We start from the raw sequence: 13,203 nt of genomic DNA, 5'->3' as shown, positions 1-13,203 counted from the left end.
AAGCCCCCACGCCCCGCTAGCAAAGTCAACCTTACCTTGCTACAGGTCAACGCTCGAGTTCTTTGATATAGTCTCACAATTTTCTGGAAGAATGTCGCTGTTTACACACTTCATAAGCCATTGGTCCATTTCATCACCTCGTGCCCAGAGCCTCATGAGGACACTGAGTTGCTTGATTTGATTCAACACTGTGAGATCATATGTGAGATCATATTTGTGCTAATACCTCTACAGGCTCACAAATTGCATAGTGAATATCACCATAGCCACGCAATTGCCACTGAAGAAAACAAAGACTAATGTAAAGTTCCAATAACAATCTTTCCATGCATGACATGTAAATTCTATATATATACAATCATGCCAATCTCCAAGCATTTTCAACAAACTTTTCAAATCAATTTTTAAGTTCATGATTGCGATCCAAATCAAATCAACGAATCAATCGACGTTTTGAATAAAACTCGATCAATCAATTACCCTTCTTTCTCCTGAGATGATCCGATCATAATCTTCCATAACTCCCTCAAAAGTTTGCTGTAAACGTTCTCGACGTTCCTCTTTGGGAATATTTACAAGACTATCGTAATTAAAGCTGTTTTTTAACCCATATAAGCAAGATTTCAGGAACACGTTTGGAAATATAGAGCTTGCTGAATATCAGAAAGACTTACCGATATAATCTTTCTTTAACTGCAATTCGGTAGGCTCGTTCGACCTTGGGATCAGTTTCTTCGAGACTTAGTCTTATCTTCAAGGCAATTTCAAGTAATCTTGAAAATTGACGCTGGCGGATCATACGTAAAATTTAGTTCATGAGTCAATGAAAAATGTTTTGTGAATAAACTGAGAGGAATAGCTCACGTCCGCCAATTTCCACTTTTCCTTAGTGGCCAAATACCATTCTCGGTCAACTGGAATCAATTTCGAAAGTTCCAAGTCAAAGACATTATGTTTCATCAATAACTTCAAGTCTTCTTTATCTCTCATATCTTCAAATGCCTCGGAAGGATCTTCGATGGTTAATTCGGCCACTTCAGTTCGTTTTAATAGGTATTGAAATATCTGAGAATATAACATTGCTATCGCATTTTTCAACCATCAGTATGACTCATTCATGAGGAAGAATTTTTTTGCATTTGTTTACTAACAACCATGACCACAAGACTGATAAGGTGGTAAGATGATGAATTGAGAGAGTCGCAATCGTATTGAAGATGGGTAGTGGTAAAATGAGTAGAGTGTGACGTATCCACAAAAATGATAATCGTAACGTCGTTCAGAATTGGCTGTTCTACGCTTTCGACGTTCATACCTAAGTAGTGTCCAAAATTTACACCGAATGATTTAGAAAGCTTTCAAATTCAGAAACCACGTTTGACTTACAAGACCACAAATTCCCATCGATGATCATCTTCTTCAAGATAGCTGCCTCCTTCAATATAAAGTAGTGTAAAGACTTGCATTCGACGATGATACTCTCGAAAGCCAGGTGTTTTCCAATTTGCAGCCCATAATTCATAAACCACTTCTTCTTCATTTTCATCTTCTTCTGAATCACATTTTACCCATGGTTCTAATTTTTGAGTTGGATTTGATTTCCCTTTTCCTTTAGAATGATTAGGTCGATAAGATGAAATCTTTTCACCTGGTGGAATAAAACCCTTTTCAAAAGTTTCTTCAATTTCTTTTTTAAATGTTTCTTCAGATTTGGTATAATCTGGTGGAATGAATTTGTAAAGTGTTTCTTCAATTTCATCAGGTTTAACGGGTGATGACTCTGGTAGTTTGGCTTTGTATTGAATTGATAGGTAGTTCTTGAGTGAAGAAGAATCGAATTGTAGCTACCAATATCGAATCATGATGTTAGATCTCCTCTCGTAAATTGTGATGTCGATATACACGCGTCATGACGCGTCAATGAGTGTAGGAGTTTACCTGTATGTCCAAATCCTGGTATCCATAGATCGTCTCTTCTTGACCAAAGATAGGGTAAACGAATTTAGGATGAAAGCATGCCACTAAGTTTTGTTCCGTTTTACCAAGTTGAGCGGTTTGATCGGTCGATCGCACTAAGATCCATAAGGTCAATGTCAGTTAATAAAGCCTCGCGAAACAGATAGATTTTGAAGTTACCGAGAGAGATAGATAAAGCTCCGATCCCATCATTTGCCCATTTTTCTGCGTCCTCGATAGTACTTGTCATCTTAAGTCAATGTTAGTGAATGAGGTGAGGTGACGCTGAAAGGGGAAAAGTGCGCGACTTGATAGGGAAGTCCAATGACGGAGCGGTCCATTCAGACCTGCTTGCCATGTCGGATAAAGTCGAGCTCGGTTCCTCTCCGGGCTGCCCGATCGGGCCGGGTATGCATTCACCTTGTATTCGCACAAGGCTCGGCATACTTCGATTTCCCTTTGCTCTTGCATCGGATTCGTAGATCAAGAACAAAAAAATGTCAAGAACTGGTTATATGATGATATGTTATCTCCACTTCTGGCTCTATTTGCCTCAAGAGAACACTCCCGCTCACTTCCAATCATAAAAAAGACCAGCAATTTCCAGCGCTGACTGGGTGCCAAGAAGATCATCTCTGACACAAAGAGGATCAGAAGTTAGAGATGAGGAGGAGGATGACGGCCATGTTAGGTAATTGAAGTGGCCCTCTTGGGTAACTTCTCACTGATGCAAGCCCTTTTCTGGCTGAGCAACTCTGACTCGATGTGGCCGTTCAGCGGAATCAGAAAAAGCTGCAAAATCTTGTAAGATTGTCAGATTCATATCTCAACACAAAGCAAGATATCTCAAGTTAAGAATCTCTCTCGTATGAACAAATCATCAAGTGCAGCTTGCTGGCGTGCTTGACGCTTGCGGACCTTTATGAGCAAGCTTATATGTGTTATCCGATTTCTATGAAATTGTTTCAAAAACCCACACCCTACACTGCTCATGGTATACAGAGAGCGGTGATTGAATTCTAAAGGATCACCCAGCGCAAAGAGAAACTTGCAAAAAAGGATTATGTACACCGAATCCGAGCCCGCGCACGATTAATTTTGATCGATCCCCCACTTTTTTCGGTATGCTTCCATTGACTCAAGGTGTTCTTCTAGACCTCCCGTAGACTTCATGGCTTCGATGATGTCAGTCAGATTGATAACCGGATAGACTCCGACACCATGTTCGGCTTCAAGAAGTTGAATAGCGCTCATCTCGGAATCTGGTGCCTTTTCTTGTCGATCCAAATTAACCACAACGCCCACAAAGCTACCCTCATTCTCTTTAATCAGATCGATGGACTGTCGTATGGCGGTACCAGCAGTGATCACGTCATCCAGGATGAGAACACGTTTGTTCTTGAGGGGAACTCCGACTATTTGACCACCTTCACCATGAGTTTTGGCTTCTTTTCGGTTGTAAGCCACACCCACAGATCCATATGTAAGTGGGTCAAGTCGAGCTAATTCTACGGCTGTGATCGTCGCAAGCGGAATACCCTTGTAGGCAGGACCAAACAGAACATCGAATTGAAGGACAGATTTGAGTGACATGATCTTCATGGCATAGGAGAGACCGATAGCATTGAGTAGCAATCCTGAATTATATAAGCCTGCGTTGTAGAAATAAGGCGAGGAACGACCAGATTTGAGGGTGAAGTTACCGAATCGGAGGATATCATGGGTGATGGCGAGATTGATGAGTTTGGTAGTGTTCGACTTGAGCTCGGTGAGGTCGTCTTGTGTAGGTGGTTTGTCTGGGTTGGAGTCTGAATTCATACTGAATATCTTGTTTGATGAATGGTTGGTCTCAAGATCTTTCCTAAGACCGACGCTCTGGGTAAAAAAAATTTGGTTACAAAATTTGCCCCCAGCAAATGCCACCATGGTCCCACGGAAGCAGATACTCGCCCCGCACCCGGCCCCACGGAACCTGGACGCTCAAGGCCGGACCACCCAACAGCAAAAGCGTTATTTGAGAAACATGAAGGGCCCGTTCACTTAAGCAATTTCTGGTGAGAAATCACATTCTGCAAAATTTAAAGTGTCTATTTGGTGGTGCATGTTTCATTTTTGCATTAAAAAATTTACAGAATGTGATTTCTGGTCAGAAATTCCTTAAGTGAACACGCCCGAAGTTCATGTTATAGCTAAAAAATTACCTCCTTTCTTCTTTGCCTGATTCTTTGCCTGGAAGAAATAATGAGATTTACCCTCAAAAAGAGTAGTAAACAGCCTTTATGTTGGGGCAAATTCGACACATGGCTTGGCTGTAAGAAAGTATGGAGTTGACTTATGTATGATCGCTATCTTGACCCATCTTGACCATCTGGACACTCTTCAGCAAGAGCCAATTTTTGTTGGATACATAACGGAATTGATGAGAGATTGTCTTTATGTTTAGTCATAAAGAAGCGTCCTAATGAAGGATCTCATGAATCAAACTTAACACGAGTAGTCGGATCCCAAGCCCGGGTGGTGTTTGCAGTTGCTGACGCATGCCAAAGTGGTGCACTTGTTATGGTTGTGGGTTTGATTCCTGCTGAACCAGGCTGACTCCCGCTTCGTTGAGCTCCACTTGCCCCCACATGTTGTGATCCCAGGCACAAAGGTCTCCGTCATGAGCGGGCTTGGGATGCCTGGCTCATAACCTGTGGGGGCAGCTGGAGGCCAATAATGTGTGGTTTGGCTTTCTTTTTGCCATCAGTAGTGTCAGCCCTGAGTCAGCCTGAGCCCCGAACCCTTGGGGTGCGGGTTTGGTCAGGCTTTTTGCGCCCCCAATACATCGGGGTGCCCGTAGGGTTCGGGGGCGGGGGTTGCATAGCCCTCCAACTCAGGTGGTGGGCGCGCCCAGGCGCAGAATCCATTGTCTGGGACGCGCCCAAATAGCAGGGGGCGTGTGGGCGCGCCTTTGAAGCAAAAAACCATTAAAAACATGAGAAAATCTTCACAGAAACAGCAATCAAGGCTGTGATGAAGCTCAAACACAAATGGGGATGTGAGAAAAGCTGTTTCAAGTCAGTATGACCACACTTTCAAGATAAGAATCACTGAAAGTTTTTGTTCCAGAACTAGTTTAAGCGTCTCCTGAGTCAGATGAGCTCATCTGTAGGGATTTCTCCGCCTTGAAAGTTAAACGGACCAGAATTACAATTTCATAGGCTTCCTCTAGCCCAAGATTAGGCCCGAGAAGACCTCCTACGCTTCAGACCATCCAAGTCTTGCGTATGGGCGCGCCACCCCCTGTTTTGAGAAATATATGACGCACCCGGCGCACCCTTTGACGCGCCAAACGTGCCGCGCCCACCACCTGACCTCCAACCCCCAATGTTGACCACAGGGATCCCCGGCTACCCGCGGGTTTTAGGCCTTCAGAATAGGGGTCGGGGGGCATTTGAGAGCCGGGTTTTGATTGGGTCGGGGTAGGGTTTGGGCACGGGGGGACTCATTGAATATTGGTTTGGGGTGCGGGTAGGCCATTACCCGTGTTTTCCGGGTTGGGGCTCAGGCTGAGCCCTGAGCCCTGATTACAGGACCATGGGCTAACAACATCACATGTAATAACATAACATTGGTGAAAGCCATAAGTTACATCTCAAGGCTCAGTGTCAAGAGCCACTTAAAAACATGTACGTAATGTATTAAATACATAGTAAACCTAACCCAAGCATTGAGACAAGAGTCACACAACAACCACAAGTTGATGCATGCCCTTGTGAGTATATAAACTTCTCCTTCTTCCCTTGATTTGTCCCACATCTTTAAACACATCACAAAATCAGAACCACATTATACTTGAAATCCTATAGAGAGGATCCTTGAGTAGGTGATTAGTTGTGTAGTCTAAAGACCAAACTTGAGCATCACTGGTTCTATTGCTGAGCACCCCAACATTGATTTCTACGAGCCTTGGGCCATCATACCCTCTAGAAATAATCCATAAAGTAACCTGGTTACATGCGACCTATCAATTGACTGAGTTGCCTCAGAGAACAACCTGGCAGACAGCCTATCTTGCAAAGGAACAGATACCTGGTATCTGCAATGCAAATTGGCAATCAACTTATCAACTGACTTGTCTCTGTTGCTAAAAAGGAACACTTGGTAAAATGAAAAAAAGAGATATTATTACATTCTTTGGGCAACAAAGCCTTGTTCAAAACTTGTAGATCAATCCCCATCCAACAGGCACTTCTAAGTGGACAAAGACAATTGAACCTAGAAAGCTACTTGTCAGCTGTCTCAAAGTGAGAAAGGTTTGCTGAAGCACAAGGGTTAAAACAGATATACATCTTACCATTATCATCTGGAAGCCTATATCCTTTTATTTTATGGGCAGGCAAACCTGTTGATGTGTTATATGATGGTGATATTACTCCTAGTGAAGAAATTAGAAGCCATAAAGTCTACATTGGGACACTCACCAAATACATAACAGGTATTGTTCTTATAACCTCTTGCATAACCAACCTTAACACGATGGTAAAAAGACATTTGAAATATGTGTGTGTTGCCAATGTGGTCAAAAGTAACACAAAGGCCAAGAAAAGGCTGGCCAGATTGTGTTACATGGCAGAATTTCTAAAGGCCTTCACAAACAGTTACACTGCAAACATTAAACAACTTCCCTTCAATTGAGCACAGGAAAATGATTAGAAGTAGAATTGGTGATAAAGCATTGATTGCTGAACACTTGAGTCACAGCGCCCACACTACACTGCCAGCATTAAATATGTTCCCTGGTCGGAACATGACCTAGGCTGGGAATATCATTGAGAGAAGAATGGTGCATCAAATCATCTTGCACTGCACATCTGAGCCATAAAGCATACACTACATATGTGCAAACATCTGAGTAAATCCTTAGCTATCAGCTACATACAGGTCCGCTCAGTTTTCTGCTCATCTAGATAAGAAGTTCATGTGTAATACATGCTGTAACTTTGTTCAGATTGAGCCACACATCTCAAAATATTGACTACATATATCACAATGGCTACTCAGGAAATATTCATGGAACTGTGTAACAGTAGCAGGATGGGAATGTGATCACTAGGACCCATATTCCCATCTGGGAACCTCTTTAATGCTGGCAGTGCTACATATGCGCAGTAGCATGGGGAAATTGGGAGCTATCATGTACATACAGAGATGCTCGGATATTGGATCATCTGGATGATTAAACCATATGTATTACCTTCTGTATTTTTTTTCAATGCAACAAAAGCATTCCAAAAATTGACTACATACACTGACTCATTGCTTTGGTGTGATTACATTAACTAAACTTCATGTAACACCCTTTCTGTTACTATCAAATGGCTTCCACAACATTGCCTCAGTGGCTACAGAGGTGTATGTAGTCAATTTTTGGAATGCTTTTGTCAATACTGAAAACCATTACAGCAGGTAATACATATGGTTTACTCATCCAGATGAGCCAATATCTGAGAATCTCTGTATGTACCTGATAGCTCCCAATTTCCCCTTGCTACCACACATATGTAGTGTGGGTGCTGTGGCTCAGGTGTGCCAATGATTCATCACCAATCCTATTTCTAATCATTTTCTCAAGCTCAATTGAAGGAACGTTGTTTGATGTTTGCAGTGTTGTGGACATAATCAGCTGGCTCTAGCCATTGTGTTAACTGTGTTTTGGGATATGCCCAGGTTAGTCAAGCTGGTATCAGACAATAAGGATAAAAGATAAGTCTTGATCAAAGATATACTTTTCTCAGAACACTACAAATTCATGAAAATTGCTATCTATAACACAAAAATGGCCAAACCTGATGACCTCCATGGCACTGCCAACAAAGATGCCTCGGATTGGAAAATCCAAGGTATCCTTGGAAGGCAATAGCCTTGGATGCGATGTTCGAGTAAATGATCCAAGGCAAGCTTCAAAGGCAAAGAAAGCCTTGGATCAATTCCTCAGACATGCAGTCCGAGGGAGTGTATACCCAAGCATACCTTAGATTTTACAATCCGAGGCATCTTTGCCAGCAGTGTGGCTACACCACCAGCACTAATTATTGTCCATCCTAGACTATATTCGCATCTTGTGTCTCTTGGTTGAGATTCACCAAAATTAAGGGGCAGCCTCATCAGATACCATCCCCATGTACTTGAACAATCCAAGTCAACACATGTCCCTAATCAAAACATAAGCCATGAACATCTACCGAAGAATATAGAGCCCATCATGAGACCATGATAATCAGCTATCTGGCCCCTCCTTCAGAGTCAGAGGTGCTATCTTGAGTTGGAACAATGAGCAACCTATAGCCAAAATAGTTAAAGCTGGAAGGTGGGAATATAAGTGTACCAATTATATATATGCAGGTACTTTCCCAACTAAGCAGCAGACACTTGGGAAATGTGGGAAGCAATGGAAGACCTAGATTGGATGAAAAAGAAGCTAAACAGAGAACAGGAGATGCACAATGAGAGATAGAATGACAAGTATCAATTGGGGAAAAAAAATTGACCAATATGCCTCTAATGTCACAGATTGATGGTTGAGCCTATGTGACATACTGATGTCCAATGACAGGGGTAACACTTGGTGCAATGTCATGTCACATCTCAAAGTTGCAACATCCTGTCACATTTTTGTAGTCATGTGCAGTCACTGAGTATGTGGCAAGTGCCAAGATGTTGCAACCCATAATTGCAACATGACTTTGCACCAGGTGTAGTATAGATTCTGAAGTTTCAGAACCAATCTGTGCCTTAACAGGAAGGCTTTCTGTAGGCCCTGGATGTCAATTCCAAAGGTTTGGTAGCAGAGAACCACCCTAGCCAGAGGGTCTACATCATTAGGCCCCCTCAAACATGTGCTATCTGACTTGGCATGAGGTAGAGAGCACAATTGACTCTGTAGTTATGTTCAGTTTGTTGAAATACAATCAATACTGTAGTCCTGATATGTATGGTGTTTGTTCTCAGACAAGATTTATGATTTCCACTTATGTTATCGCAGATCTATCCCAATATGTTTTTCCCAAATCATTGCTCAGTATATGTATCTGTTTGTGTCCTGCAAAGTTGTCTCTCTTTCCTTATCTTTTGGGAAGAGAGTAAGTTTTTCTCTTAGAAATTACTGTTATAAGATTATTACTGATGAATCAACAAATGTGTTAGAACTTTCTTTAGATCTTTTATCAGAGCCTTCAAGCTTACATATAATTTCCTCACTTTTTAACTTAATTCCTCCTCAACCTTTAGGTATAACTATATCAATCTATCTCACAATGTTTTTATCTTTATGGTTTTTTGTTTATCATTTGAGGTTAGCAAAGGTCTACATACCTGAGCTACTGAAGAAGAGTGTTACCATGTGGCACTATATTGATAGGTTAATCATACAGTGTTCCTAGCAATTTACACAGTTGCTACTTGTAATCAAGACAAATGATAGAGACATGAATGACAAACATTAATTGTGACATTGCAATCACATGATCTCTGTAGTGCAACACAGAGACTAATGGATATCAAGTTGTCTGATCAAAGGAACACAATGGTGTGGAAGTTTTCAGAGAAGAAGGCAAGAAGTGCTTGAATATCCTAGCCTAACAAATCCCACTCTGTGCAACCACATCCATGTGCCTTGCAGAGGTGCTTGCAACTATTGTAAAATCCTGACATGGAGATTCCACAGATTAAGTCATCTTATGTAGTTTTTTGCTTCTCCCGCTTTCCTCACTGATGAACACAACTTTACCTGACAGACAAAGTTGTTCATATTATATTAATTTTATTACACATCCTCATATCCTCAGATCAAGTATAACCTAGCTGATGCAGCCAAACAAGTGCTTTGAACATTATTACAACACCTGCCTGTATTGTGGTCTTTTCCAACAATTTTTGCACACTACTTTATGTGTGTGACAAAAACACCCAATTGTTTTGCACACCCTTACATTGTACAGTAGATTATCATGCAGTTGGTAAGTGATTCCTCTTTAGCTCAGATGTATTCTCAGAAATCATCTTTGATGGTTGAGTCAACAAAGGTAGTGTGACTCAACCCCAAGCAAATACCCAATGAATGCACTAAAGTATACAATTGCAACACTTGTCAACTACTAGTTGCTCTGCAAGAATCATATTACCAAGAAAAAAAGAAAAGGACTACATAGCAATAAACTGCAGATTCCAAGTTCTTATCAAAACACATCTTCATCAAAAATGTCTTCTCATGTTAGCTCACATCCTCATATTGACTTATTGGCGCTCAGATGATGCAAATTGTCGGAGTGGACTGGTGTATTCCCAAAAGATGTTGTGCACATGTTCCTAACATCCAATGCTGAGGTACTTGAATAATAAGCATTTGCTGTTCTGAAAATCACCTTTGCACCCGAAGGAAAGGTATAGCCTCTGCGAGTCTGCAAAAGTTCAAAGGACCGTGGCCGGGTGATACCGTGTGATCGAGTACAACGATGACAACGTGGAATCAGGAGTGGCAAAATTCTACATATGTATTTACATACAAGTATCACCACACCCACGATCCTCTTCATCACATTCTGGCATTAGTGGTCTCACTCCTCGATCAATCACCCCTCCACGATATCTCCAACCTCAAGACATATTCAAGATCTTCAATCTCACGTAACTTGCGAGCATCACGATGCGCATTATACTCGCTGCCACCTCGCTTCAATCCATTGTTTTACTGCTGGTCATTATCCTCGTTACATCCTCTTTGGCTACCGACCCTTATAAATCCCTCGGTGTGAATCGAAATGCAAATGAAAAGGAAATCAAGCGAGCTTATCGAGTATGTCCATATCTTGTCAATTTGACTCCATGAAACCTGGGGATCTGACGAAGTCATGTTTTCCAATTTTTCCATAGAAATTGAGTAAACGGTGGCATCCGGACAAAAATCCAGGAAACAAAGACGCAGAACAAAAGTTTCTGGAAGTTGGGAACGCCTATGAAATCCTTTCAGATCCTGAGAAGCGATCAATTTATGACAAATACGGGGAGGAGGGTCTGAAACGGCATCAAGCCCAGGGTGGTGGTGGGGGAGACCCATTCGACATTTTCAGTCGATTCTTCGGTGGTGGTGGTGGTGGTCAACAGAGGCAAGGAGGTCAGCGGAAAGGACCAACAATGGTTTCAGAGATGGAGGTGGAATTGGAAGATGTAACTTCACTTTATTTTGCTTTGCAACTCATGAGCATATCTGTTGCATTCCTGCTGACCGTGCTTTTTTTGGCGTCTAGATTTATATTGGTCGATCAATTGACTTTGAAATCAAGAGACAAGTACTATGTCCGCTTTGTAAGGGCACTGGAGCCCGGAAACCCTCTGACGTGCAGGAATGTGACGTATGCGGAGGTCATGGCGCACGAATCGTTCGTCATCAGCTTGGACCTGGTATCTTCCAGCAAGTTCAGATGCAATGCGACGCCTGTGGTGGAGCAGGCAAGAAGATCGCCCATCGTTGCACAAAATGTAAAGGGGAGAAAACCACAGAAGCAGTCAATTCGCTCACCATCGATCTCGATCGAGGTATACCCGATGGATACGAAGAGACCTTTGAAGGAGAGGCGGACGAGAGTCCGGATCATGCAGCAGGAGATGTTGTTCTGAGGATTAGGACTCGCAAGCAGACTGACGGTGGCTTCAGGCGAAAGCAGGAAAATTTGTATTGGAAAGAAACTTTGAGGCTAGATGAGGTAAGTTCAAGCAGAATTGACTATTTCTCGTTTTTTTGACCTGACTTGCGAAAAAATCCACTTACGACTCTCAACAACATCCTTTTGTAGGCCTTACTTGGATTCACACGCAAATTGACACATTTAGACGGTCACAATATCACACTCACTCGAGAGGGCGTGACACAAAATGGTACGTCGAATGGTATATTTGACTAGCTCTTCTTCAACTCAAACTGAGAAACGATTTTTTCAGGCTTTGTGCAAGTCATGGATGGTGAAGGAATGCCTCGCCATCAAGCCATGGGCCACGGAGATTTGTTCATCGAGTACAGCGTAGTTCTTCCCGCGCAAGTCACGGGAGAATTCAGGAAGGGTAAGCTTTCTTGATCTTTTGGATATGTAGTTTTTTTACTAAGATGCGATATTTGATCTTACACCTTTTGTAGGTCTTGCGAAGCTCTTTGGAGTCAGTGAGAACCCTGCAGTCTCTTCCGAGCACACTGCACAGTCTTCAAACTCTGAACATGGTGAACTCTAGGCCTTGAACATAAGTTAAGAGCTCAATATCAAGGGATGGACCACTGGATGGCTGCTGATTGTAGAGAGCAATACAAGTTGATTTGGGATGTGATATAGACTAAAATAGACTAAATGCAAACATTTTAGACCTTTCAACACATCTTGGACCATAAAGTGATCATGCAAACTCCGCAGTGTTATCACCTTCATCACTCCTTAATCTTCCACAGGTAAAATGCTGCCCTGTTACACTACAGAACCAGTTGGGTTGATGAGATTACACCAAAACATCAAGTCGGTGTATGTAGTCAATCTTTTGAATGCTTTTGTCAATCTGAAAAAAGTTACAGCATGTATTACATATGAATAACTTATTGTCATGAACAGATAGCTGAGCAGAACTGTATGTACATGATAACCACCTATTCACTGGGCCTGCTACACATATGTAGTGTGGGTGTTATGGCTCAGGTGTGGAGTGATAGATCATTTCATGACAAATCATACTCCCAATCATTTTTTCCTGCCCACTTGGGGAAGTTGAAAAATGTTTGCAGTGAAGGCTAATTGACCACTGCTGTGATGAATCAGCAAAGTTGAGATTGCAGCCCAGAAGTAGAGAATTTTCTGACAAAATGATTGAATACATGCCTTAGGCTTCATGCTCCAAGGAGGTGTACATTCTACTACCAATTTGTCATACATAAAGACACAGGCCTGACCACTGTGAAAAAATGCTATAAATGAATATTATGCACCTATGGATGCCCCCATAGCCCTGTTCTTGTTTACTTTTTTTAAGGTCAGTGCCCAAAAAGGGTATCATTTAGGATTTTTTAAAACTGACCAGAAAACAGGGATTTTCTTTGTCACCCACATATATAAAGTCATTTCTGGGTCCTGATGAGACTAGTCTGAGCCTTTCTTGTGTGTGATAATACACGGAAAATACCCATATGTCTACTTTGATCAGCCAGTCAGTCAATGGAAGTGGTGCCCCTTTTGT

General features: G+C 42.0%; 3 protein-coding genes across 3 annotated transcripts; 1 reads left to right on the top strand and 2 right to left on the bottom strand.

Annotated features, from left to right (window-relative positions):
• Positions 1 to 208: 208 nt before the first annotated feature.
• Positions 209 to 2,206, bottom strand: MELLADRAFT_101435 (uncharacterized protein; the record flags this gene model as incomplete). The annotated part of the gene is made up of 8 exons (XM_007403727.1): positions 209 to 280; positions 481 to 595; positions 675 to 787; positions 865 to 1,082; positions 1,152 to 1,315; positions 1,387 to 1,844; positions 1,939 to 2,072; positions 2,137 to 2,206. 8 exons carry the CDS (start codon positions 2,204 to 2,206, stop codon positions 209 to 211), a joined length of 1,344 nt encoding a protein of 447 aa, XP_007403789.1.
• Positions 2,207 to 3,048: 842 nt separating this feature from the next.
• On the bottom strand, positions 3,049 to 3,774 carry MELLADRAFT_32356 (uncharacterized protein; the record flags this gene model as incomplete). The annotated part of the gene is made up of 1 exon (XM_007403726.1): positions 3,049 to 3,774. The coding sequence occupies one exon, from the start codon at positions 3,772 to 3,774 to the stop codon at positions 3,049 to 3,051; it is 726 nt and encodes a 241-aa protein (XP_007403788.1).
• Positions 3,775 to 10,522: 6,748 nt separating this feature from the next.
• MELLADRAFT_41574 (uncharacterized protein) lies at positions 10,523 to 12,351 on the top strand (the record flags this gene model as incomplete). The annotated part of the gene is made up of 6 exons (XM_007403832.1): positions 10,523 to 10,789; positions 10,867 to 11,160; positions 11,241 to 11,696; positions 11,787 to 11,868; positions 11,932 to 12,051; positions 12,125 to 12,351. The coding sequence occupies 6 exons, from the start codon at positions 10,640 to 10,642 to the stop codon at positions 12,214 to 12,216; spliced, it is 1,194 nt and encodes a 397-aa protein (XP_007403894.1).
• Positions 12,352 to 13,203: the final 852 nt, after the last annotated feature.

The sequence above is a fragment of the Melampsora larici-populina genome (genome assembly GCF_000204055.1).
Source record: "Melampsora larici-populina 98AG31 unplaced genomic scaffold MELLAscaffold_1, whole genome shotgun sequence".
In the NCBI taxonomy this organism is placed as follows: Eukaryota; Fungi; Basidiomycota; class Pucciniomycetes; order Pucciniales; family Melampsoraceae; genus Melampsora; species Melampsora laricis-populina.
This window is presented reverse-complemented; position numbering and strand designations above follow the sequence as displayed.